This window comes from Chiloscyllium plagiosum, chromosome 13, assembly GCF_004010195.1.
Source record: "Chiloscyllium plagiosum isolate BGI_BamShark_2017 chromosome 13, ASM401019v2, whole genome shotgun sequence".
In the NCBI taxonomy this organism is placed as follows: domain Eukaryota; kingdom Metazoa; phylum Chordata; class Chondrichthyes; order Orectolobiformes; family Hemiscylliidae; genus Chiloscyllium; species Chiloscyllium plagiosum.
This window is the reverse complement of record NC_057722.1, coordinates 25,027,396-25,053,373: the sequence shown is the minus strand read 5'-3', so window position 1 is coordinate 25,053,373 and position 25,978 is coordinate 25,027,396. Positions and strand designations below refer to the sequence as shown.

General features: G+C 35.9%; 1 protein-coding gene across 3 annotated transcripts in view; it reads left to right on the top strand.

Annotated features, from left to right (window-relative positions):
* The window catches only part of pax3b (paired box 3b), an 87,619-nt gene that overhangs the window by 52,875 nt on the left and 8,766 nt on the right, over nt 1-25,978 (top strand). For all 3 annotated transcript variants that reach the window (XM_043702050.1, XM_043702048.1, XM_043702049.1), the window contains exons 6-7: nt 3,512-3,677; nt 8,300-8,514. In XM_043702050.1, coding sequence (XP_043557985.1) covers nt 3,512-3,677; nt 8,300-8,514 — 381 coding nt within the window. The remainder of the gene's footprint in view (nt 1-3,511; nt 3,678-8,299; nt 8,515-25,978) is intronic.

The window sequence follows — 25,978 nt, the reverse complement described above, 5'->3', positions numbered from 1 at the left end:
AAAACAGTGCCCCATAATAAACCAATCTATTTATTAAAGATTTTTGGGTGCAATTAATATTTTGGATGATTTCAAGTATACTTAAAACAGATTGATCTATATCAATATATTATATTGATTCATGTGTATATGACTTCTGTCTTATGCTGGGATTTCACCTGTCTTAAGTTGCATATAGTACTCAAGACCAAGTGATATTATGCTTGTAACTGTGTTTAGATGAGGACTGTAGTCGAAAAGAGTCCTTGTCTTTGCTGATAAATGTATTTTACATTAGGTCTTATGAACTACATAAAGAAAGTACTTAATACCTAGATTTTTATTTATGCCAATGATATGGGTTAAACCCTGAACTGGAGAAAGTGCCACACATTAATGCACACTGGTTAAAGCTTGCTCACAGTCATTATTTTCCTTAACTATCCATTTACACAAGGAAATGTTTTGAAGAATCATGACAATATGTCACAATATATATCATCATAGATTTAAAGAAGTATGGATATTACCATCACAACTCCTGGGTTTGGGGTGTGGGAGTGGGGGATAGCATTTTCAAGTTACATTTTGAACATGAAACTAATCTTCAGAGTTGAAAGTCCATTGCTGAAATCATCCAACTTTCCTTTCCACAACAGCGTAGCAGGAATTTGAAATTCCTGCCATTACAATCAAAACTTCTATACAATAGGAAAACAGTGGCTCCACCCATGTTAATTTTCTCTTCCAGAGCCATTTGCTTCATTTCCATACATCTGCTTTTCCCTGAAAGTATACAGATTTTCCTGTTCTCTATACATGGGGAAGAGAAACTGGAAGCAGAGACTTTTGGTTCACTTCTTTGTTCCCATTCCGCTTGGATTTTTAGTTCTCCCTGACTTCATCATCACAGCATTTGCAGTGAACGAAGCACAGGCCCAGAGTTAGTTTCTGAATGAGGTGGGAGGACATTTCTGGCCTCCTGTTTTATTTTCCTCTTGATACGCACATGTGGGTTACATGAATGGAGGGACGGCATAAGAAAGTTAGAAGTGGGAATGTGCTGGAATGCTCCTCAAAGCAGTATGTCTGCAGAAGCTCTAGGGAGTTGTTCTTAGAAGAGACCAGACAGTCTGAAAGCATATTTCCCTATCAAATCATGATTTTAAGTCTTGGGACCATCTTGCAAATTGGGATCTTAATGTGCACACAATAAGCAGCTACAATTTTGAAGGGTAATTATGTAATACCTACACTGCATAATCTCCATCCATTGCAAGTTTAGGAATGCAGCTAAACTAGTAGCCTCTAATGGGATTTCTGGGAATCACTGAAGAAATAGCTGTTGCATGCTTTCAGTTTAAAGGCCAGCAAAGCATAATAGCATTTAGCTACACAACATAAAATTTTATTGCCTGTTTATTTACTCATCTTCCATCATCCTTGCCCTCTTCAATTCAACCTCGATCTCTGATATTGCAGAATTCTTGGTTCAGCTTTCTGGTGACTGGCCTGATGGATTCCCTGTGTCTCAGTGCTGGAAAGGCATGGTCATTTCCGCTTTCAAATTTAAGTGAAGCCTAACAATCAAGTGCTTTCCACTCACTGCTTGCTCAATGCATGCACCACATTAAAATAGCTCCCTGATGAAGATCTCAAGAGTTAAGAAAGTTAACCATAATGAACAAGAATCAATGATTAGTTTCTCCATAGAGCAGTGCATATGCCACACCAATACATTAAGCGTATTATTGATTCAATAATAAATTTTGTGTAGCTACCTTTGTGGCTTATCATGCACTATCTAATAATGTCCCAAATAATCTGGACCAAAGTAGTATAAGATTTGATCCCCATTTTCAGGGTGAAATTAACTGGCCTTTCACTCTTGCTGGTACCTCGACACTCAGTTAGACGGTGTGCATGAATGTCTGTCAGGTAGGATCACCATCAGAGAAAACTATGATGTCCACAGGTTGAATGATTCACCAGTTCCAAACCTAAACTCTGCTTTGCTGAGGTACTAGCGAGCTGCAGGCATCTATGGGACTCTAGCACGTTTCAATTCATTCAGGTGATGAGGAAAGAAAAGTGCTGGGAACAGTAATTTATCAATGGTAGTTATCGCTCTCTTTATGCATTACTCCATATGGAATAGGAGCATTTGTTTGACATCATCAAAAGTGCTGGAAAATATCAAAGCTGCAAGGCAATTGTCATTCACCATCAAAATGTCCAATATCTACACAAACAATTCACTCATCAGACTTAAAGAACATTTGTGAGTGAAGTTTGAGCACTAACACTTTCTAAGTGCTTGCCCTTCAGTGCATGCAGGAGCCATATTAATGCAGCAGCTGCCACAGTGTAGCTTTAACCCTGTGACTTCTCTGCATTCCTCACAGCTTCATTTGGTCTCATGAGGCCTATCATCTTTTATGTGGCTTGCTGTGATCTACTTCCCTGCTAAATTCCCCAGAACAACTAACATATGGATCTTTTACGAAAGCCAGCATGAATGACAGATTTAAGTCAATCAGTGACTTCTTCATGACGGTTCAGCGATGGGAATTTAACTTTTCTCAGACAGTAGGAATACTGAATCTAACTTTTATTTCTTGTAATAAATTTTCACATTTTTAAATGACAGTTATACAAAGATTCTTCACTCCTTTTAAATCTCTAGAATGCTATTTCAAAACATCTGCACCACAGCACCAATGCTGAAGAACCTCAATAATTTTAATTTGACATACATTATAATTCATACAGAAATTAATCAGGAGATATATATATATTTTATAGAGAAAAATAAACACTTAGCTCATAGAATAATACATCTTTGACAGATTCAGAAAGTAACTAATTATGCCTTGCCACTTGCATGCCAATGGAACATGCTCACAGACTTGTGCCAGATTATTGAAAGCTTTTCTTCCACTGAAATTCCCAGTTTAATGTAAATTTAATTTTTTAAAAAATTCTTACTAATTCCATTTTATCTGTGCATGGACTAGTGAATTAGATGAAAGAATTATGGTTTTAGAGACAGCTCAGATCCGCAGTTGCAAAATTTGGATAAAGACGGTTAGAGGAGAGAACACTTTGCAGGAACTATTTGCTATCTTCTTTGGTGCGATCGTAGAGAGTCAATTTCGATCATTTTTTTAATATCGTAATTTAAGTATTCTTGCTGTCAGGACAGCTGCAAATAGTTGCCTAAGAAAATAAATCTTTAAGTAATGCACTATCAATAATGATATAAATACATTTTTGAATCATTTAGAGTACTTTGCATTATACCATGCTAATTTTCAATAGTCCCAATTAAGTAAATATAATTCATAATTTAAAGATCTTATTGCAAAATTTCACTGCTTATCTATTGGGATTTTTGTGCATGAGCTATGCATTATTTTGTTCTCGCTCATTTATTTTCATTTTATTATGCATACTTTAATTATTGTGGTAATTGTACTAAAAGTAAATTCAATTCAAACTGTCCTGGAAGTGATCCTGTTTAATTTATTAGGTTTGGTTCAGCAATCGTCGAGCTCGTTGGAGAAAACAAGCAGGAGCCAATCAACTATTGGCATTTAATCATTTGATTCCTGGAGGATTCCCACCCACAGCAATGCCAGCGCTGTCTCCTTATCAGCTGTCTGATGCCAGTTATCCTCCTACATCCATACCACAGGGTAAAATACATCCTCATATTTTAAACCACGTGAACATTTGGTGTCTGTTAGAATGGTCAATTAACAGCAACTGTCTATTCCAACATCACTCAGAGTAAAGGAAGAAACTTTAAAAAAAACACAGAATTTAGCATTTTTGCTGCTTACATTAGAATGGTAGAGAAAAAGAAAAGAAAAATAGTTCATTTTCAATGGTTACACTATATCATATGATATTTCTGTCAGTTGCAGTCTGTGTTTCTCTAAGTTGGAAGAATAAAGACAGTGGTAGAAACTTTCCTTGAGCAAAAGTATTGAATGCTCATTACACAGTGGGCCACCTGTTTTACTCCCAGCCTGATAGTCTAATCCATTGTCCTCAGCAGAACTAAATATCAAATGACGCACATAATAAATAGCTGATTTTATAATGCCCGCCTAATTCTATTACCCCAAGACACATTTTTTCTCATACTGTTTAAATACTGGATGTCTATGATTCTGGTGATACAGTGGCTATTCTGCAAATTTATCGAAGAATATCTCAAGCGTTTTTAAAATTGTGGAGAGATTGAATCGAGTTTAAATGATTATTAATTTGTTTTTGATCCCCAGTAATACAAAGTTTTTTCCATTTGTCTTGATCTTTGTGCCCAAGAGGCTTCTCTGCATGGTTCCCAAAGGCAGTTTGAAGTTTCTACTGCAGTCATTTTTTCCAGATGTTTCATGGCATTGAAATAACTTTTAGTTATGCTAAATAGCTATCAAACGACTTTAACGTGTACATTTAAGAAAACATTTTTGGATAACTTTTTGTACTCTAGATGTTGACACTAGGAAATGGAACACTTGCCATTTTGGGACCCAATGTCACTGTCAATCACATCAGATGGGAAGTTAAACTCACTTTATAGTTGCCCACAATTGCCTCGGCACACCATGTATAACAAAATCAAAAATGTTTGTTTTCAAAGAATGCTAAGCATTTCATTATGACACAGTTAATAGAGAAAACTTTTCCACCCATAGATGCCTTACTAAATTGCACATCTACTGCTCTCATGTAAACTTTTCCATTTTACATAAGGAATTAAAGATGGGATGAGATTTTTCTTTGGTTGTACTGTAAATTCGGTGAAAATGAATTGACAGCCTGTTTTACACTGTGCTCAATTTTCCCTTCTATTGAAGTTGTTCATTCTGAACTACCACCAAAGATCTATTTCATACCTGAGATGTTGAATTTGATTCAAATTACTTCGATGGATTTACATTCAGGCAGGACTGAGTTCAGAGAGGCCAAATACTTTTGTACGGAACACTTGCAACCAGCAGACATTCGAACCTTTTATCTTAGTTGTGTGAACAGGTTTTTAAACCAGGTTTCAGAAGGAAAAGAACAGAGAGCTAACACTTTAGAGTAGGGGTCCCCAACCTATAGCCTGTGGGCCACCAGAATGTTTCATATGGCCTGATGTCTGCTGCACTGGTAGATACATTTACAACTCATTCATAGAGTTCCCATAATTAATACTTACCATTCATAATTAAAATGCATAATTAATAATTGAAGAAAAGAACCTTACATGAGAAGGATCATAAACTAAGTAAAAATGATATAAAGAGAACTTTTTAAAAAAATATATGGTATTTGTGTTTTATTTAACCTGAATGTTCAAATATATATAAGTATGAGTGGAAAAATTTGCAAGGGATTCCTCCTCCAATCAGAGGTCATACAGTCATAGAGCTGTACAGCACGGAAACAGACCCTTCAATCTAACTTGTCCACGCCGACCAGATACCCCAACCCAATCTAGTCCCACCTGCCAGCACCTGGCCCCTATCCCTCGAAACCCTTCCTATTCTTTTACCCATCCAGGTGCCTTTTAAATGTTGCAATTGTACCAGCCTCCACCACTTCCTCTGGCAGCTCATTCCATACACGTACCACCCTCTGAGTGAAAAAGTTGCCCTTTTGGTCTCTTTTATATCTTTCCCCTCTCACCCTAAACCTATGCCCTCTAGTTCTGGACTCCCCCATCCCAGGGAAAAGACTTTGTCTATTATAAGTGTATAAGTGTATAAGTTCTGCTAAGATTTACTTTCCCAAAATGCAGTACCTCACATTCATGCCCCTCATGATTTTGTAAACCTCTATAAGGTTACCCCTCAGCCTCTGACGCTCCAGGGAAAACAGCCCTAGCCTATTCAACTTCTCTCTGTAGCTCAAATCCTCCAACTCTGGCAATATCCTTGTAAATCTTTTCTGAACACTTTCAAGTTTCACAACATCTTTCCGAAAGGAAGATCAGAATTGCATGCAATATTCTAACAGTGACCTAACCAATGTCCTGTACAGCCGCAACATGACCTCCAAATTCCTGTACTCAATACTCTGACCAGTAAAGGAAAGCATACCAAACGCCTTCTTCACTATCCTATCTACCTGTGACTCCACTTTCAAGGAGCTATGAACCTCCACTCCAAGGTTTCTTTGCTCAGCAACACTCCCTCGGACCTTACCATTAAGTGTATAAGATCTGCTAAGATTTACTTTCCCAAAATGCAGCACCTCACATTTATTTAAATTAAACACCACCTGCCAATTCTCAGTCCATTGACCCATCTGATCAAGATCCTATTGTGATCTGAGGTAACCTTCTTCGCTGCCTACTACACCTCCAATTTTGCTGTCATCAGCAAACTTACTAACTATACCTCTTATGCTCACATCCCTTTCACTCTTACGTGTGCTGCTGCAGGAGGGGAACCTATTAGCTGAAAACATGGGGTGGTGGGGTGGGGGAAGGGGGAGCAGAATCCAGCCTGTGATTGGAGGAGCAGTGACTAATTCAAACAATTGCAGCAACCTCTATCTTTCTGAAACTTCTCCCCCACCTTTCCACATCGGGAAAAGAAACACTGCAAGTTTCTCACAATTTCCATCTACACTATGCAAAAAGATTGACCATCACTATGTTAAAGGAATGGATATTAAACTACTCAAGAATGCACCATGGTGGAAAATAGCAAAATTGTCCTCCAAATTTACAAAATTTCCAAGTAAGCATGGAATGTAGGCTTGATTTAATCTCTATGTAAGGGAATAGGTTTTGAATAGTCAAAAATCTTGCTTTTTGAAACTTTCCTATACCTCCACTCTTTATGCAAGTACAAAATGACCTGGGGATAACAAGCAAGTTGTACATTTCTCAATGCAAGTGAAGTTCAATGTTATTCTGTCACTAGCTACATATTTAGTTGTGTGAAAATACAACATTTAACTATATGTTTATTGTGCTCAATACCATTTATACAGTATGGTGTATTCCATCCAGCAGTACTGTATAGAACTCAAAACTATCCAGCTTTTCTCATGTTAATCACACTCAGGCTACTTTTTACATAACTTTAATTGGTGTTGACATGAAATGCAATTGCTATTGTAACAAAAAATAGAATGAAATTGTCTTTTTAAAGGCCACGTCTTTCCGAAAAAGCATTTGGCAATCAGTTTGCTCAAAAAAGGAAGAAAAAGCATAAAAATATGCAGGATTTGTATTTTACAATACAGATCATTAGGCTTACAATATAGATCGTTGCTTGATGAAAGATGAATTGTAGATTTGGGAATGGAAAAGAATGGTAGGCGATTAGATAGGGGGCTTGTTAAAATATTAAGGGGCCAAAATGTGATGGTTCCCCACTGCCAGGCTGTATTACCTATGGTGGAACCAGAGGCAGAGTAGCTCACCACTTACTGGAGCTATCTAGTGAATGTAAATAATCAGTGTCCTAAGGGGCCACCTGAAATTTTCCAGAGGTGAAGGGGCCACATTACGTGGGGAGTTGCAGAGAGGCAGTCTCCTTGCAGGATCTGGGGAGAGTGGGGATATGGAAATCAGAGCCAGTGGTTCCATGACCCCGGAGGAGCCTGTCAACAGTGCAGACCACCTCGGTGACCCATTGAGAAGACCCCTCTCATCATTGAGACCTAGTACCTGGCCCTGACAGTGAAAGAAAGAAAGAGCCCACTCCAGTGAGGACTCCTCAAAATATTCTTGACAACGGTGATCTCTCTCTCTCTGGCACCGGACGATTGCTGCTGCTGTCCTGCTGCCTAGCTACATATGGTCCCAAAATCACAATGTAATGTGCTCAGAGAAAATCCAGGCCAGCGTGTCCAATGCATATTACTTCAGTTTCTCACATGTTAAAGTCAATCACTAGAAAGTTGGAAGGCTCCTAATCAGGTACATTAATCTGTACCTGATTCTCTGACATGTGTTCCTGTCTGGTGATGCACTGTGTCAACATTATGACCCAAGATAATTTGCCTCTGAATCATTATGTTCACCATACGACACATGCTCGAGACAAAATGGTACATTTTGACGTAATTTACATAACTTCAGCCTGCATTTACAAACAAGTCCCTTTTTTTTCTGAAGACCTTGCAATATTAAACTGTAATATTTTGAAGTATAAAATAAAAGCATTGATGAATGTGAAAAATTGTCAAAAATAATTTAACTCTTAACAGTGACATGAGATATCACCTTTGGACCTAGTTTAGTCATTCCTTAAGAAACGAAAAAGATGCAGCACTAATGATACAATAAATGTTATTGTGCTTTCAGCAATCTCAGATCCAAGCAACACAGTTCACAGGCCACAGCCTCTGCCTCCAACATCAGTTCACCAGAGCAGCCTCCCTTCGACTCCAGACAGCAGTTCTGCTTATTGCTTATCCACCAGCAGGCATGGATTTTCAGGGTACACAGACAGCTTTGTGTCTCCTGCAGGGTCTGCCAATCCCATGAATCCAACGGTTAGCAACGGCCTCTCACCTCAGGTCAGTTTTGTGATTCAAAACAGGGTGTCTACTGTATCTGTGAACCAAATAGTTTACTACCCAAGGCAAAACTAAAGAAGCATTTCTGGACTTAAATCATTACAAAAATCTGTCTGTGCAGCTCATGTGACTGCTGGTTTGTAGTTATTCTTTGTTCAAACTAATCTTTCAGACACTTAATTTTCCCAACGCTTCATACGACAAACATTTTCTGCATCTATCATCTTTTAAGAGTATTGGAAAATAAAATAAGATCACAAAGTGAAAAGTTATAGAGAAAATGAAGCAAAAATTATTGACAATATTTACAAAGACACATTTGAAATGAAGCTGAAACCATTTCCAATGTGAAATTCAATGAAAATTTTAAAGTTACTGTAACAACCTAATTTATAAATGTTCATTATCTTTCAATTCACTAATTTATGCTTTTTTTTAAAGCTAGTTTAATGCATGTTTTAATTTTTTTCTGCTATCATGCCTAATAGGTATATTTTATCATATTGTCTGCATTATAATCTAGGCACTTACTGATATCAATGAAATGCAGCATATTGTGTTTAAAATATGATTCAGTTATATCACTTCATGTATTGTAAATCTACAAACTGAACAAAGAATTTCAAAGGGGAATTTTAAAAGAGAGAAGTACCTCAAAACGAAGTGATGTGTTACTATAACAAGCTCTTTCGATGTGTGATTGAAGTGAATCCATATGATTATTAGCCACTTTATTTGCTGAAAGTGGTTCAGGAAATGATATTAGGTGCATTAATGGGAACTGTCAGCATCAACTTGCCCTTTGATTAAAATGTATGCTTTATCTTTCAATGCTTTGTTAAGCAATTTTAATATATTAATATCATAATGTTACTACCCTGCAGAAGATTCACATTGCTATCAGAGGAACAGTAAATTATCCTCAGATAGAATAATTGCAGATAGCATTGGGAGAGCCTTAAAGTTTTTAAATGTATGACCAGCTGGTGGAAAGTTGACATTATTATTTTATTAAAATATACTGTCTCCATTTGTTAGCATAAGTTGGACACAGGTGTCATCTGATATGTACACCAGTTAATTTTTAATATTGGTCACAAGGGACTGGAACCTATAATTAAAAGTGAGTCATTTCAAAGTGACGATATGGAGTGTTAAAGGTATGATTTTCTTGAAAATCTTGCTATAAATTGAAGAACAGAAGGAAGCACAGAATGATATAAATGAAAAGTGAAAAGACAATTATAGTCAATTACACACCAATCATTGGCTACTGCTACTGCCTGAACAGTAAGGGACATTTTAATAGGCAGAAAATTAGATTCTAATGGCACAAAGGGTGGCCAAAATGACTCCTTGCATCTGTGGCTTTTTATTCTTTATTTAATGTGCAGTCGCATCGTGAAATGTTGTTTCTGCTTTCTGCAGCATACTGATAACTCACAGATCCAACAGTTCAGAGTATTGTAAAACTATAAAGATGGAATAAGCAAATTTCCCCTTTGGGCAAATAGGAACCTTCTTGGTTTCTGTGCACATTGAGCACACAATTAATTGACACCCTATTTTCCTTTTCCACAAGAAATTGATTAAGGATATAGCAGCTTTTGGAATGGAATGAGAAATTTTGTCTTGTATGTAAAATACTCAAAATGCTGTTCATTGTTAGTTTTATTGTCATGAATGTTGTATCTTCTGAGTATGATAAATGTATCATTGAAATGGAGGTACATTGCACCGGCGAGTCTTAACTCTCTACATGTTTGTTGGTTTTGAATGGGTTAAAACTAGGCCCACAAGTTATATATAACTAAAATATAGGTCTAGCAGTGGGCTATTCAGACTCTCAATCATTTCTGTCATTCAATTAAACCATGGCTGATATGCCACATTTCTCCTTATTTATTCATCTTTGTCTTATATTCCCTGATAATCATACCGAGCAAAGATCTAACTGATATTAAGTGCATGTCCTCTTATTCTGGTTTCCCCAACAAGAATAAAATATTATTGTTTTATCTGCCCTATCAAAGTCTTTAATCATATTTCATACCTCAATTAGATTACAACACATCTCCATCCCACATTTTCCATACTAAAAGAGATATAAACCAAGTTTATGCAGCATGTACTCATAAGTAAGCCCTTTACTATAACTCTGTAAAATTTACATTGCACCCTTTCCATAGCTGATATACCCTTTTTGAGATTATGGACAGAAATGAATACAGTCCTCCAGATGTGTTCTGGCCAAGACTATAACGGTAGCTAATAACCACTTTGGTGCTTCAGCTCCTTTGAGAAAATGCACAAAATTGATTGAAAAGGCTTGAGATAGTCCAGTCCTAACAGCTATTCTTTACTGTTTCTTTCACATGTTGTGCCTTGTTTAGCTCCCCCATAGGTTTAGATTTTTTGGGAATTGCAGGATGAGATACACATAACTGAGATCAAGAATCCAGCATACAAGTAACATGGCAAGGCCAAAGTCTGGTGTGGTAGGGATATTGAATCATATAACACAGTAGAAAAAGATATAAATTTCAAATTTTCGAGAGTTTCTAGGTCTCCATATCAATAATAGCAATATGATTCTGGTAATTCCACAAGTCTTGTGAAACAAAGTCATCTTCATTCAAAAGAGCTCCACGTAATCACAGATATCGCCAGTGAATTGGTTAAAAGAAACACTCCTGCAAACAAGCTGCTTTTTCGGTTCTTACTGATAAGAATGTTGAAGAGCATAAAATGAAAGAAGGCTTTTTGGCTTGTTGTCTTGCATTCAAGATCCAGGCACTTGAAGCATATTTTTCTCTGACATTTTATTCACCACTCATCACAGCATCTGTGTCAAAGTCAATAAAGGTTAGTGCACTCTTATTTGGAGAATAAATAAATAAAGAATTAATTTGCAGTTCCACATCTGTAGATGTTATCAGCCGGTGTCTGCTTAAAGGTGACAGGCTGGAACTCTCTGATCTACTTTCATCTGTATAGCCTCTGAAGGAGAACCTTTGTTTTTATGACCCTGAGCTTCAGAACACAGGAAGGATGAGTTGAACTGGGATTGTTGTGTCATCACTGACTCATGGGACATATATTGTACATAAAATGTGTAATTGCAGTAGGCCTTATCCTTCACTTTTAATCTTCTATTTGCATATGCTAGTCATTTCTTTTCTCCCCCAAATTATGCTTTCTTGGAACGTAATTTGTAGAAACTGTTGAACAGTACTGTTGAAGAGATTTTGTCAAAAACCATGTATGCTTATTTCAGATCACTAAATTGTTTAATGTTTTCTACTCAGTTATTTGATACTTTCAACAAATCCCAATATTTCAGTTTTTTGAACAAATGTCTTTTCACAAGATGTTGAAATACATCTACTTTTCAAAGTGAGTCTTTTACTTTTGGGTAACTTTCCACAAACTGCATTTCCTCATTGATAGTAATATAGGAGTTGTTAAAATATATACACTGTAGTAATATCGCATAAGCCTTTGATCAGAATCCTCTTCTGGTATGTAATCCATCATGTTTAGTTTTATTACTGTATGGATTAAATGTCTTTTACTGTTTTGAAACCATGAAGGAATCTAGAATTTATGTCCATATTGGTGTGGGAACTAAGTGCCCTTTCACTTCTAAGCAGTGATATTATAGGTAATAAGATCTAGTTCAACTCCATGTGATACACAGAGAATCATGGATACATAGGCATGAGTTACAAAGCACGCACAGTATCAAGGCATTTCGATCATGTCATAAACCACAAGACCAAAGCTGGAACAATTTATCTGGATCATCTGAAATATAAAGTTATGGTAATATCTTTATTTTGGGCCTTTTTAAAATATTTTAAAAACTGGTTAAAATATATGTTACTATACACTTATAATGATCTCTAAAATCATTACTTCTGTTTTAACACACAGCTTACGACTCTCAATATAAAAAGACAAAGTAAAATAACTTCTTTGTACTTCATCCCTGACTAACATACTTTTTGTGTAGCTTCCAAAGACAGCCTTATTGAGTGTCATGTGAAAGCAGTTTTTATGTGTGAAAGGTTAAGACTCTCAATGACTTCCCAGTCTTAGAGTCCCTGGAGTTTGTTGTTGATGGTCTGTTGCCTTCTGATCTGTTTTTTGAAAGAATGCATATATTCAACTTATTGTGACAAAAATATTACAACACATGATACCCAAATTACAATACTTGGTAGAAGAAGACTATATATTTGCTTTTGTAGTGAACCAATTACAAATTATCCAGAATATACTTACAAACAAAATACAGCATGGAAAATCTCAGTAGTGTCTCTCTGAAAATAGTTAACATGTAATAATACTAAAATTCTTACATCTAAATTCTATCCATCCAAAATATAATTTGGAGTGAAAGAAAACCAATCATTTACTACTATTTCTTTTGACCAGATATCCTGCTTTATCCCCACAATAGGAGTTGCCAATCTTCAGCAACTGCCTTCTAATTGGGCTCAGAATGTGCCTATTTAGGCTACAGAGAATATCTACCTTGTCTACCCCTCCACCAGCTACAGAAATGCACCTGAACATGTAGATTAAAAATACCTGCATTGGGAATATCTCAGACTACCACTTTCAATATGATAATTTAAATACAACTCCACCTTATCAACTAAGTATTAAAACCATACTGGAGACTACATTGACTAGCATCATAGGAGACTGACTGGCAATTAAACTACATCTGATGCATATCCTTACTGTAATGTAAAAGGCCCTTATAATTGACTTTTCGGAGACGAATAAACCCAATCTTAAAGATTTTTCAATTGGTCTCTTTTTTTTAACTAGTACATCTCCTGAAGGTGCAGCAAGTATTGAAAAATCCTATGGATCCTTTGTGCCACCGTGTTTTGAAACATAAATTTAGCTCTATAATTTTTGATTCTGCTGTTAAACAATTGTTAATTCTGAAACATTTCAGATAATAACTTTGTCTATTTTATTCTGGCTGTCAATCAGTAACATGAAAGCAATGTTCTTTAAATATAAAAAAATGATGGCAGCTTGAAGCTTCCAATGGTTAAGCAGGAGGAGGTATAAATTAAGTTTTTGACTACTTATGGTCTGAAATCAAACAGAAATTTTCTCAACAGGTAGGAAAAATAAAACTTAAACTCTGTTTTTGCAGAGTTATTGAATTTATCCTTTCCTGACTTATTCAGAACTTGTTTTGTACATTTTAATTCCAGGTTCAATATAGAGTTCTGATATTATTGACCAAATAGACTTTCCCAGGCAACGGACAAATCCAATTTTTTTTTCCCCTGCTGTTTGAGTGATTAATTAATTGAAATGTAAATGGTCATTTTATGGAATTTGCTGTAACTTGTGTATCATTTGACCATGTGTCAGTGAATAAGGAAGAGATCCAATGATGTTTTAAAATAAAATGTCTGTCAGAAGCAAAATGTAGCACAGACTGAATTTGCACTAGTAATGAGCAAATTGCAAACTTTTGAAAATTTGTCCCATTTTTCAATTTTTTGCATGTTTCTGAATTTCTTAATGTTTCCTCTGCGCCTCCAAAAGCATTACTGTAATGGCAACTGCAAAAGATTAAAGAATTTATATATAACATCAGTAACGCAATATAGATAATCAAATTTTTTCAGAAAATATAAGTAAGTCACACAAATGGTAATTTATTTTATTTGATTCTGCAGAATTCTTGGCAAGTGGATGTGTCATTTAATCTGATGGGTAACATAAATGGTCAGACTGAGGATGTAAAATAAGCAGTGGAACCAGGAGGCTAAATTCATTGACACACTCTGAAAGGGAGCACTGACCAGAGAATCAGTGGCATATATTGCAGCTCAATAATCTTATCCAAAGGAGGGGACATTAAACTTACCTGACAAGGTAAAAGAGAGTAATCAACATAAAACATTTAACAATTGTTTTGGAGGTACACATAGCTAACTAACTGAAGCCATCAGAAAAGTATGCGGCAGTCTTAAATAGAAATCTTGAAATGCATTTCTGGAGGGTTGAGTTTAAAAGTCTGAGAAAGTGGCTTTGAACTTATTCAAAACAAGGTCTGATCCCCTTTCAGTACAGAAATCATGCAAAGATCACTGTTAATTTTGTGGAAGTCAGGTACAGCAAAGGAAAACAAAATTGACCCTTGGATTAGTCACTAGAGTTATCTGGAAAAGCTATGAAAAGAGGAAATGTGTACACCAGAGACCCTGGCTGAGACTTTCAACAGACCACAAAAAAATTAATTCCAAAAATATCTTGGTTGTAATCACACGATCCATTAAAAAATAACGAAGAAAGAATGACAAAGCAAGCAATTGATAGTGTCTTGAAGGAACCCAGACAGAAAGCAGCATTATAAGAGGGAACCAGAAAGGCTTTATAAGTGGGAGATCATGCCTGACAAATCTGTTTGAGTTCTTTGAGGAGATAACAAATTCTGTGGATGGAGGAACACAGTGGATGTTGTTTAATCAGCTTGCAGCAAAGCTTTTGATACAGTGCCACATTGATGACTAGTCCATAAGGACACCCACAGAAAGTAAAGACTCTCTTGGGATATTTTTAACCCACCTCCAGAAACAACAAATGGACCAGTTTGGATCTGTTGCCTGTTTTGTATGCTGTCTGGTTTTATATTCCATTGACTTTGGTGGAAGTAGTGAGATTATATAAGGTAAGCAAAGCAAGATAAAAGTCAAAGTATTGGAAGATATTACAGTTCCTTGAAGTGGGGAGATCCTCACACTTATGGAAAATGCAGCTTTAGAAATAAATTGTTATATTTTTCTTTATGATTTTGACCTGTCAAAGTTTACCCTGGCATTAGCAGCTTGTAAAGCAATAAAAATATGAAACCATCAGTGTTGGTGATTAATCCAGGGTGATGGAGAAACACACTCCTGTCAGAAATAGTAAATGAAAGGGTTAATTGCTTTTGACCATCAATGATCTAGCAGTAGCTTGACCCTCTTCTTGATGATGAATGGAGGGTTACTGACCCGCATGTGTTTCGCATTAAGGCCGAGCTTTGCTGTGACATCTTCAAGAGCATTTATCAGGATTCCACTGACAGCATGTTCTGTAAATGACAGAAAGCAAATGTGTAAGGGTCAGAAAGGAGTATGTCATCAGCTCCTGTGTAATACATTTCTGAATCTAAAAACTGTCAGTCGAGTTTGAAACAAGAATGTTAATTCGCTGCAAGAAAATATATTATGTATGAGAAAGATCTTATTTAGCCTGAAAATAATGAAATACAGTATAGCTTTTGCTAGCAATTTGATTCTTGAGATGATGCACCCCAGTGAAAGTAGATCGATTATTAATCTGTGAATAAAATATATTTTTTAATGCGGTGCAGTTTTCTGGTTCAGAGAAAAGAGAAATGAAATATAATCGTCCATCAGAAAATTTGATTCACTTAACATGGTCCGTGGTTTTCACAGATGGGCTTTGGTATTAAAGGGAGCATTTTTTCACTGACTCGACCAGTTCCAAGGACTTTTTATATGCTACCTAGCTGTGAGATATTTTACTGTTTATTCACATCAAATTACTCTTAACGGCTGAGATTTTAATGATGTCAGGAGCAATTTAATTCAACACTTCCTCACAGAATCTGTGTGGGCATTGCAATACTGTTTCATTTACTTCAAATTAGAACTTGATTTCACAAATTTTATGCTAACAGCCCTTTGTTTCTCTGTCACTATTAAACTGCTGCTCAGTCTCAACCCTGAATATTGTAAAATTGGCATCACTAGAAATGAATTATGTGAAGATTGTAAGCCTTACTTAGCTATATATCTGGATGCCATATCTAAATATAAAAACGTACCTCAATCTCCCAAACTTCAAAATCTTTTCTGTAATTCACCAACATGCAAAATATTAACAGTAGAAAAATAGCATTTCGTTAGAATTAAATAATAGTGATTATTTAATTCTCAACACTTTGCAAATTAGAGTACAATTTCTCAAATAAACGTTTTTAATTTACTTTGTTTAATATTGATTCTTATTGTAGATTTATAATTGCCAACATATAAAAAAGTTATGAAATTGGCTTCAATAGAAAAGATAATCAGGCAACATGTAAAATGTACTGAGATTGCAAAACAGGTGATTGAGAATTATCACCAAAGATCAATTTCACACTCTTCATTACTTCTGACAAATTCTCTGATTCATAATATTTTATAAGTACTAAATATTTTTGTTCCAAGCTATCAACCAAACATAAGATGTTATTTTTAAATGAATTAAGCCAAGTGAACATTGCATAAGAAATGCTTTATGTGTTTTCAAGGGCAAGAACCAAAAATTTCCTTTATTTTTTTCCTTTAACTAAGTTTATAATAGGTACATCTATCTCTCATGCCTGCCTATTCAGATCAATGCCAACTTATTTACAATTGAACGATTTGAATTTTCTAGTTTTCAAATGTAAATGCAAGGGAATCTAACTTAGCTTGGAGAAAATGAGTGAGAATTTTCTATTTTTACTCTATTTATACGGAAAAAAACTAATATATTTGTTATTGAAAATCAACTTTTTGGATCTGTTGAATACCAGTACATTGCAAGCTATGCATTTCCAATCACAGAGGTTGTGTGATATTTCTTTCCTTGCTCTTTTAATCCATGCATTTTAACTGAGTTAGTGACTGTGCTAAAATAGCAGCTGGTATGTTTCAGAGGATTGCATAAAGTAGCCATGTATCAGTATATTCCAGCATAGTTTAAGGGCAAAATTTTATTTTGCAATTGTAACATATTTGCTGCCTGGATTTAAAAAATGATCATTGATTCAAAATAAAGTTAATTTGTTTCTTCCCAAATAATGTTAATAGTTTTTTAAAAAGGCATGCAACTTGCTAAATTAAAGTCATATGCTGCTTTGTTATAGGTTTACTTATTACCTAGGTTGTTAAAGCCAAGAGCAACATTGATATAGCTGTTGCCTTATCTAGTTTCCTGTTTTTCAAAGATAAAAAATTGTCACTGACTACTAAGTAATCATTTCAATTTATAAGCAATAAAATCCGTTCTCAAGTCTGCACTAGATATTTCCAATCCACCAAAAAAACAAATACCTTGCAACCTTGCTGAAAAATGAGATTTTATAATACCTTTTAATTATTTAACTCCACCAAACATTTCAATGAAGAAAATAAAATGTCAGTGAATAAAATCTTCCAATGATTAGAAATTTAAGTTGTTTGAATAAAATTAAAATGTTCTGCACCTGTTAGAAAGTATTGGTGTGATATTATAATATTCTTAAAATAATTAACATGTCTCTGGAGGATGTCCAAATTCGTCTTTTCATTTAAACCTACAATCATTTTGTTATAGTATTGAATTGTTACTGAGCCACTTATCATTGGCCAGTTGAATGACACAGATCTGATAGGCACATCATAGTCATGATTAATTTTAACATTTGGAGGCAAGTTGTGTAGTTGTTGATTACATTTTCCACGGAGTTGAAGTCATTCAAGGCAGGTTTGTTGATGATGTCCAATATAAGCTTTAAATGTTGGAAAATGTGTCAGAGCAATTGTTGCAGAGTGTGGTGACTTCAAACAAGATATTTGATTTTTATAGAAATTTCAACACAGAAAGAGGCCATTTGTTCCATCATGTTCTGCCAGTTTGCCCTCTTCAACTAGCTCTCACTGTTCCAAGTCCATTATCCTTCTGTTTTATTCTATCCTTTCAAAATATTTACACAAATTACTTTTAAGTCATAAAAGATAGGTATTATGGGTAAAGACCAAAAAGTGATGTTGGGTCAGGAATAACATAGGTTTAACCTGGTTGGAGGTGAGGGAGAATTATCTGTGCAACTGTGGAGTAAATAATTCCAATGTTCAGAGAGTCATTCAGTTGTGAATTTAACTTAATATAACTTCCATTACTGACCAACTCATAGGTTTCCTGAACTAAGGGCTAAGAAGTGAAACTGAAATTTTGGGAAGCCTTCAAACAGTAAAACCTACTAGCTGTAGTTGTGCTTAGGAGAATGGCTACTGCATCAACAGTACTTCTGAAAGTGTGCTACTTACATTTGACAGGTGTCTTAATTTCTTGGAAGTCAGGTCATTTCTCAAGGACTTCAAATCATTCAGATTACCAATTACCTGCTATCACCTTTCACATTGAGGTGACCATTAAGTAGTTGCACGTTATTTCACAGGGCAGTGGGGTTGGGTGCTCAGAGGCAGCTACAAGAAAACAGGACCTTCAACACAGAATCTAAAGGCAAAGCATGATCTGTTTCAGAATGCATAAAACCAGATTCTTACTGCAGGTTATTGCTGGCATCTCCAGTTTCCTGGAACAAAACCAGTTTCCTGATGGAGAAGGTGAGAAATTGGCTGCCATGATGGTCGCCACCAGAGGATCACACTTACCCTCAGTTTTTGACTTTCGCCAAGCTTTGTGGTCCCTTCTCCTCCAAGTAACAGCTTGTGTAGATGGAGGGAAGAACAATATTAGTGGAGTGTGACTGTGAGGCAGAAGTAGCTGAGCATGACGTGAGTGTTAGCTGCTCAGACGAGAATATAAAGGGATGCCTAGGAAAAGAAGAAAGTGTATCTGCTAGATGCACTAGATTTGATGAGTACTGTGCAAGGGATTGTTGGAAAAAAACATATGAGTATGGAGCTTAGCAGCTAAAAAAAAATGTTACTTTACTCATCTTTCAAACCCTTCCAAGGTCCTGCATTCTCTTAGTGCCTTGTCTTCAGGTTGGAAGGACCACAATTGCACTGCTTATTTCCATGGCTGCTTTCATTCTTACCTGCTTGGTTGGACAGGCTTGCTCTTTCCAACCCTGTCAAACATGTGCTAACGTCAATTCCTCAGACTCAGCAGCAGGAACTCCATGTAAGAGTGAAAGACAGGATTGTGGACTTCCTAGATCTCTTTTTGTTGCAGACAGAAATGATCTGTTCTCTTTAGTGCCAGTGAAGTATTTTTATCCATAAGAGGTATTTGTTTCTTTACTCTGAGTGTGAATGCCAAATTAATTATTTAAAGCAGTAAGCTTTTACAAGTTTAAAACAACAAAAGTTATTTATTTATCTCATACTTATCTTGAAAATAGTGCAACATTTCCCTTACTAATTTCGCACATCATCTTTCATGCACAAAGATTATACACAGATATAAGTAATATTATTGTTATAACTATTTTAACTCTTTCATGTCAGGCCTCTGGCTTCACAGATAAGGTTGAAGTTTGAAAGTTGAAATGTGGGTCTTGTAAAGTGAAAGATTCTCAGCAGTCTGTGAAGTCTCTTGTCAGGTATTTAGGAGGTTTGTTCTCAGGTGAAGTCTAAATTGGAACAGACTGAGGAGTTCTTCTCTCTGATAGGATCTCCCACAATGAAACTAATGCTAGTAATTACCTTGACTGCTTTGATGACTTGCAATTCATTGAAACGTTTTTCTGGTGGATCTCTATCTATAAAGAGTCCTTGCTGTTTTCAAAAGTGGGCAGAAAACATGGCGGTCTCATCATTTTACAAATTCAAAGTCCTTCTTCAAATAAGTCATGTTAATATCGATTCTACATCCTATGATGTTGTTTAACACTTAAAGAATTTGAGATATTCAATGTCTTTGTGTTTGATCAATGCATTCAATTTCATGATTTGGAGGTGCCAGTGTTGGACTGGGGTGGACAAGGTCAGAAATCACGTGGCACCAGATTATAGGCCAACAGATTTATTTGAAATCACAAACTTTCAGAGTGCAGCCCCTTAGTCACTTCACCTGTTGGATTATAACCTGGTGTTGTATGACTTCTGACCTTCAATTTAATGAGTATACTCTTTAGATTGGTTTCAGGTACATAATTGATTCATATTAGTATAGAACATATATTTTGTTCTCTTTTGAGACTGGTTTGATCGAATTATTGGTCTACTGGCCATCTTTTGGAGACTTTTGAGTCCGGTTTGAAAGATAAAATCGCCTAATATTTCATGCCCTAGGAATTAAAATATCATTTAACCATTCTGACCTATCGTGGATACCTTTAACAATAGAAAATAGTTTCTTAGCAGATTTAGTGAGTCACCCTAATTTTGCTGACTAGTTGAGACACCCTGAAATAGAATGCTAAGCTGTGGTTGAGTTAGGGAGCCATGCCAATGCAAGCCAGCAGTACAAACTGGCTCCTAGCTCACAACTGAGCTCTGGCCCATTATGTATGGGTTTGTTTCAATCAAATGTGACATACTGGGTTGAAATTTCCTCCCTGGTGTGGCATGGATAATGGCAAAAAAAAGGAAAAAATACAGTGTGAATGAAACATCTATTCTCACTGGGAAAAATGCTCCTGATGTTCCCCTCAAGCCCGTGAATGGTGAACTCAGATTCTTATTGTAGAGTGTTTATCACCTTATTTCCATGCACTTGCATCTCATTCAAATCCCAGCTTGCCTTGTTTATGTGCCACTTCCATTTCCCTTCTTCATCACAGAGAAACAATGATGCAAATTTCTGATTCTCCAAAAGCTTGTGCCATCAATGACTACTTCAGAACAACATTTTCCTCTACCTTTTGAAATTGGCAACCCCACCTGACCATATCATGCTTGTTCTCGGACGAACTCAGACACAACTTCACCCCTTCAACATTATACTTCAGAGCTCAGGGACACTTACAACATGGGAGCTTCTGCCAGGTCCCTTTCCAGGCAGGGCCATTTTCATTTCATATCTCTCAGAAACATAACTGTTCACTTGGAGGCTGCCAGTCTCTGTGTACTTCTCATTGCTTTCTTAGCACCAATTACTGACTTCAGGATTGACTCAAAGGCTGCCAGGTTCTGTGTGGCTAGCATTTTTTCTTACCAAATGTTCAGTTACAGGCAGCCAGTTTCTGTGGAGGCAGGCAGCTTGTGACGGTGGGCGGCTCTGAACAGTCAATGTATCAGTCAGTTAGAGGGTATGGCTCTGTGGCTCCATGCTGTGTGAGCATCAAACCTGCCAGCAGTTTATGTGGCAAAAAACATTGGCATGTGCTTCAAGCGAATGGAGGTATGACCAAGTCAAGCAAGTGTAGGGTGAACAGGCACTAAAGTCAGTCACGGGGTGCTGGCAAAGTCCGTTACAGGACTTGTCAGATTGCGTCCAGCCAGGCACTGGAATTTGGGGATCTATGTCCTTGTCAATCCTAGACTTTTTGCCATGGTCAGCTTGCTGCACTACTAAGTGTTCCTTTTCATGCTCACAACACTGATTTGGGCTGCAATCTATGTCCAGGTTGGCAGGGTTGATGGTGTGACCTTCTGCAGTGATCAGCTGGTCAGAGGACTGCCCTCCTCTCCAGCAGCACCTCCAAATCCCTGTCCATGAAGTAGGGGAGTAGGCCTCCTTTTCCTCTGAAACGTGGGTTTGGCGTCTACGGTCAAGCGCCGCAGTATAAGAACCAGTCCCTGGCTTATGCATCTGAAATGATATGCAGTTGGGCTTTAACTGTGGGGTCAGAGGCTTGAAAGCTGGAGGATCCCTGAACCGATAAGTGTTTCTACACAAATCCCTGAAAGAGCCACCCAATAGCCTAGCTGTATAACTAATGAGGTGAAGAGTGGAAGATTAGGTGAAAAAAGTCACTTTGAGTGATGGCAGCCCATGTGCCATGAATTTCACTCAATTAAACACTTTAACTTGAAAATGGGAAAATTCTATCCACTGTCTCTGCCTGATAGTGTGTGATAAAGTGTTCCATGTTCTATTAACACTCTTTGTGAAAAAATAGTACTTTTAACTTCTGTCTTCATGCTTCAAGGAAGCATCCAGCCTGTACTCATTTATGAATTAACCAGCTAGTTAAAACTGTCAGTTAGTAAGTCATTGTTGACCTTTTTCAAACAGTTCATTATTTTGAAAACCTTGAATGAATTCCCTTGGAAGTTCACTATTCTAGTGAAAATAGATCTTTACTCTTGGTATCTGTCCCCATAAATATAGTTTCTCATTCCTGGTCTACTTTTTATAAATTATTGCTTTAACCTTTCCATTGCTCTTATAGTCTTCCTATATACTGGGGTCCCCATAAATGAAAGCAGTATACCAACTATGGTTAAATTAAATTTTGTGATAATTCAATATAATTTTGTGCTTTTATGTTAACTGCTCCTACATATAAACCTAGAAGATCATTAGCCTTTTTTATAATTTGTTTATGTTTGCATTACTGTCTTTAAATATCAGCACTCATGTATTTTTCTGTTCTTCCTCTATGTTGAAAATGTCATTTTAAATACACTTCCTTCCACTATACTGTTCCCTAAGTGTATTGTTGAAGATTACATTGCATTGAAATGGATCTGCTGTTTCTCTGGCCAGTTTGCTAATTTGCATTTATTCTCCTGTATTTTCCTCACAATTTGCCACGCTGTTACGTTAATGTAAATAACAAACTTTAATATTATTTCTCCTTTTTCCAACTCATTTATATAAATGGAAAACAGAGAGATTCTATTGCAGAGCCTTGAGGCATAGACCTACCAGTCCAACTTAAAAGTCAATATTCCCCTAATCTCTTGTTTCTTTTCCCAATGGCTACAGTCTCTGTATTACGATTCACCTTAATTTTGACATCGAGTATCTTATGTTATGTTTTAAGTGGTGTTTAGTTCTTAGTGTCTCCATGTTGAATATAACTGGTGTAGAAAAGCTCCCGTACAACATACAGAATCTCTCTCATTTTCATTGCATGAGCACATTACCTTCTGCTATCATCTGTATTAACATCTAGAAGTCGATCCGTGACCATATCCTTCCTTCTTTCATGCATGATATAGTGATTAGGGTAGCAATCTTGTATTCCAAGACTGTCTCTCTATTTTGGCCAAAAACTTGTATTATTTCAGCCTATCATGATAACTAAAATCTAATTTGTTCAAACATCGATATCTGTTTTAGTTATTTATCAATACACTATATTTAGTAATCAGACAATTTGTTTTATACTAAATAAAAACCCTATGATGCAGAAGACAAAACTAATGATTAATTAGCTATTTAAATTAAAAATGTATTTCGCAACTATAAAGGATGGAAAATAAAATCTAATGTGTAATATACTTTTTTTAAGATTATTGAGTATGAACATTAGTTTTCAAATTTTTACTTTGTCATTCTATTTCATGATGAACTGGAAATGATTGTCTACAATGATTTATATTTCATGCTAACTACCTTTCTCTTTAGCTTTATTTGTTGTAGGGTTGACACATATCCCTTTTATTTGTATAGATGTATTTTGACTTATTCCAAACAGGTACACATCCAAGCTATGTAACAACCATAATGGATATATTAGAAATGTAAAATAATACAATGCTTAAAAAAACCCTTTTCCTGCTATGTTATATCATCATTATTCGTTGTGATTTCTAAATATGAAAATGTTATGAAAGTTGAAGATTGAGACCATATGAGCAGAAGACAACAAAATATTTAAATGTCACTGATAAGAAAATGGAAAATCCTTTAATTTTCTAGTAACACAATTTGATGCACTGGTACACCATCAGATTCATAAATTCTAAATTTGAAGTCACAGAGCAAATTCCATTTCATTCTTTAGATTTACACAGGTCTCAAGCCCTTAGAAGTTCTGTTACAAATTGGAGACAAAATAATGTGGCATCAGGTACTTAAAAAAATCCACAAAGACTTAAAAGTTGATAAAATCACAGACGTGTAAAGAACTGTATGCATGTGAGTCTATAGTAAATATACCCAAGGTGGTGTTAACATCAAAGTATTTTACTGTTCTGTCAGAGATGACGAGAATTATATATGGGGTCCAGTGATAATAGATCTGTGACAGTCAACTGCACTTTAAGGTTGTATTTGTTGTACTGACTAAGATTCTTTAAGTTTCATATGGTAATCTTTGTTTGACTTACATAATTTGAAAGTGGACTTTTTTTTTCTGGTTATTGACCTAGCCAGTAGCAGCTGGAAAAAGTTTGCATAGATGATCAATTTTGTGAACCATGACGACAATATTAAAGTTCATGCGCTGGGAGCAGTTTGTGATGTTTTCAAGTTTGTTTGCTTATTTACTTTAAGCCAGCTGTAGGACCAGTTGAAAATATTGCCCAGGAAAAGAGAAACTGTATACTTCAGCTTTGGTGTTATCAGGCTTACAACAGTTTTAGGTCGATTGTACATTAGGAACAAGTTATAATACTCATTGCAAGAACTGCATAGTTCAGTTTTCAGGTGTTTCCTCTTGTTATAATGCAGGTTTGAATATAATTAAGTCAAATGTTAAAATGTAATGCTTATACCATTTCAGCTTTTGCTGCTTTACCTTCTAGCATTCAGTGCGGATGTAGCATTAAGACCTCTGTGGTGAAACCTGCAGAAAGTGAATTTGATACAGTGAAGTTCTATTTAAAATGAAACAATTCCAGTCTTTCTTACTATTTAAATAAATTTGGAGATACATCTGGAATTACAACAAAATGATTATTTACAATAGTAGAGCTAAATCTCTGTTGTTAGCCATAAAGTATCTCACAGATCAATAGAAACGAGTGCCTTTAATTTTATATAATCTTTACTCTCATTCAGTTTTATGCGATATGTTGAAGACATACTGTGGCTCCATATTTTTTCAATTTCAAACAACAGTGTGTTCAGGGCGGTAAAGTTATGTTGCACTGTTCTACAGTGGTATAATAGAGGAAATACATGAATATATGAACACATGCACAAATTTCTATGTGCTGGCTCTCATATCAGTAAAATTTCCAATGATTCAAAAGTTGACAAGATAGTGAACTTTAGATATGAAGTTATAATGGGAAGCTAGTTGGTCTCTTTTACAAGCATTTTTGAGTTAAAAACATCTTTCACAAGCACAAATTAAAAGTAAAACTAAATACAACTGTAGATTGCTAGAATAATAGTACCTATCTGCATAGAATGGTATGATCTATTATGATTTAAATATAGTTAAAACATTTACAGACACATTTTGTGAACATTCGTTCCAGTTCATCCATAGGGAACTGGTTTCTTGGTCTATATGTGTGCTACATGCGGTGAATTTTAGTTTAAGCTTAGTATCTAAAATAGATATTGATTCAAAGTTGTAAAAGGCTGCAATCCTAGCAGATACTCCTGGATGGCAGTTATGTTATACTCAGAATTGCTGAGTCAGTTGATGAGCACCAATTAACAGTGGGCTAGCAGGTAGGAGGCACAGCATCTCTGTGTGCTTTGTTTGATGCCAGACACTTTGCACATTGATAATTGGGCCATTTCCGAAAATCTGCAGGGAAAACTGTGGCATATTATTTCCAAGCACTGGTGTATTATTGGTTATTTTTGCTGATCTTAAAGTGAAGTTAGGTTGGAGAAAACCTGTAAATTTTGAGAGCCA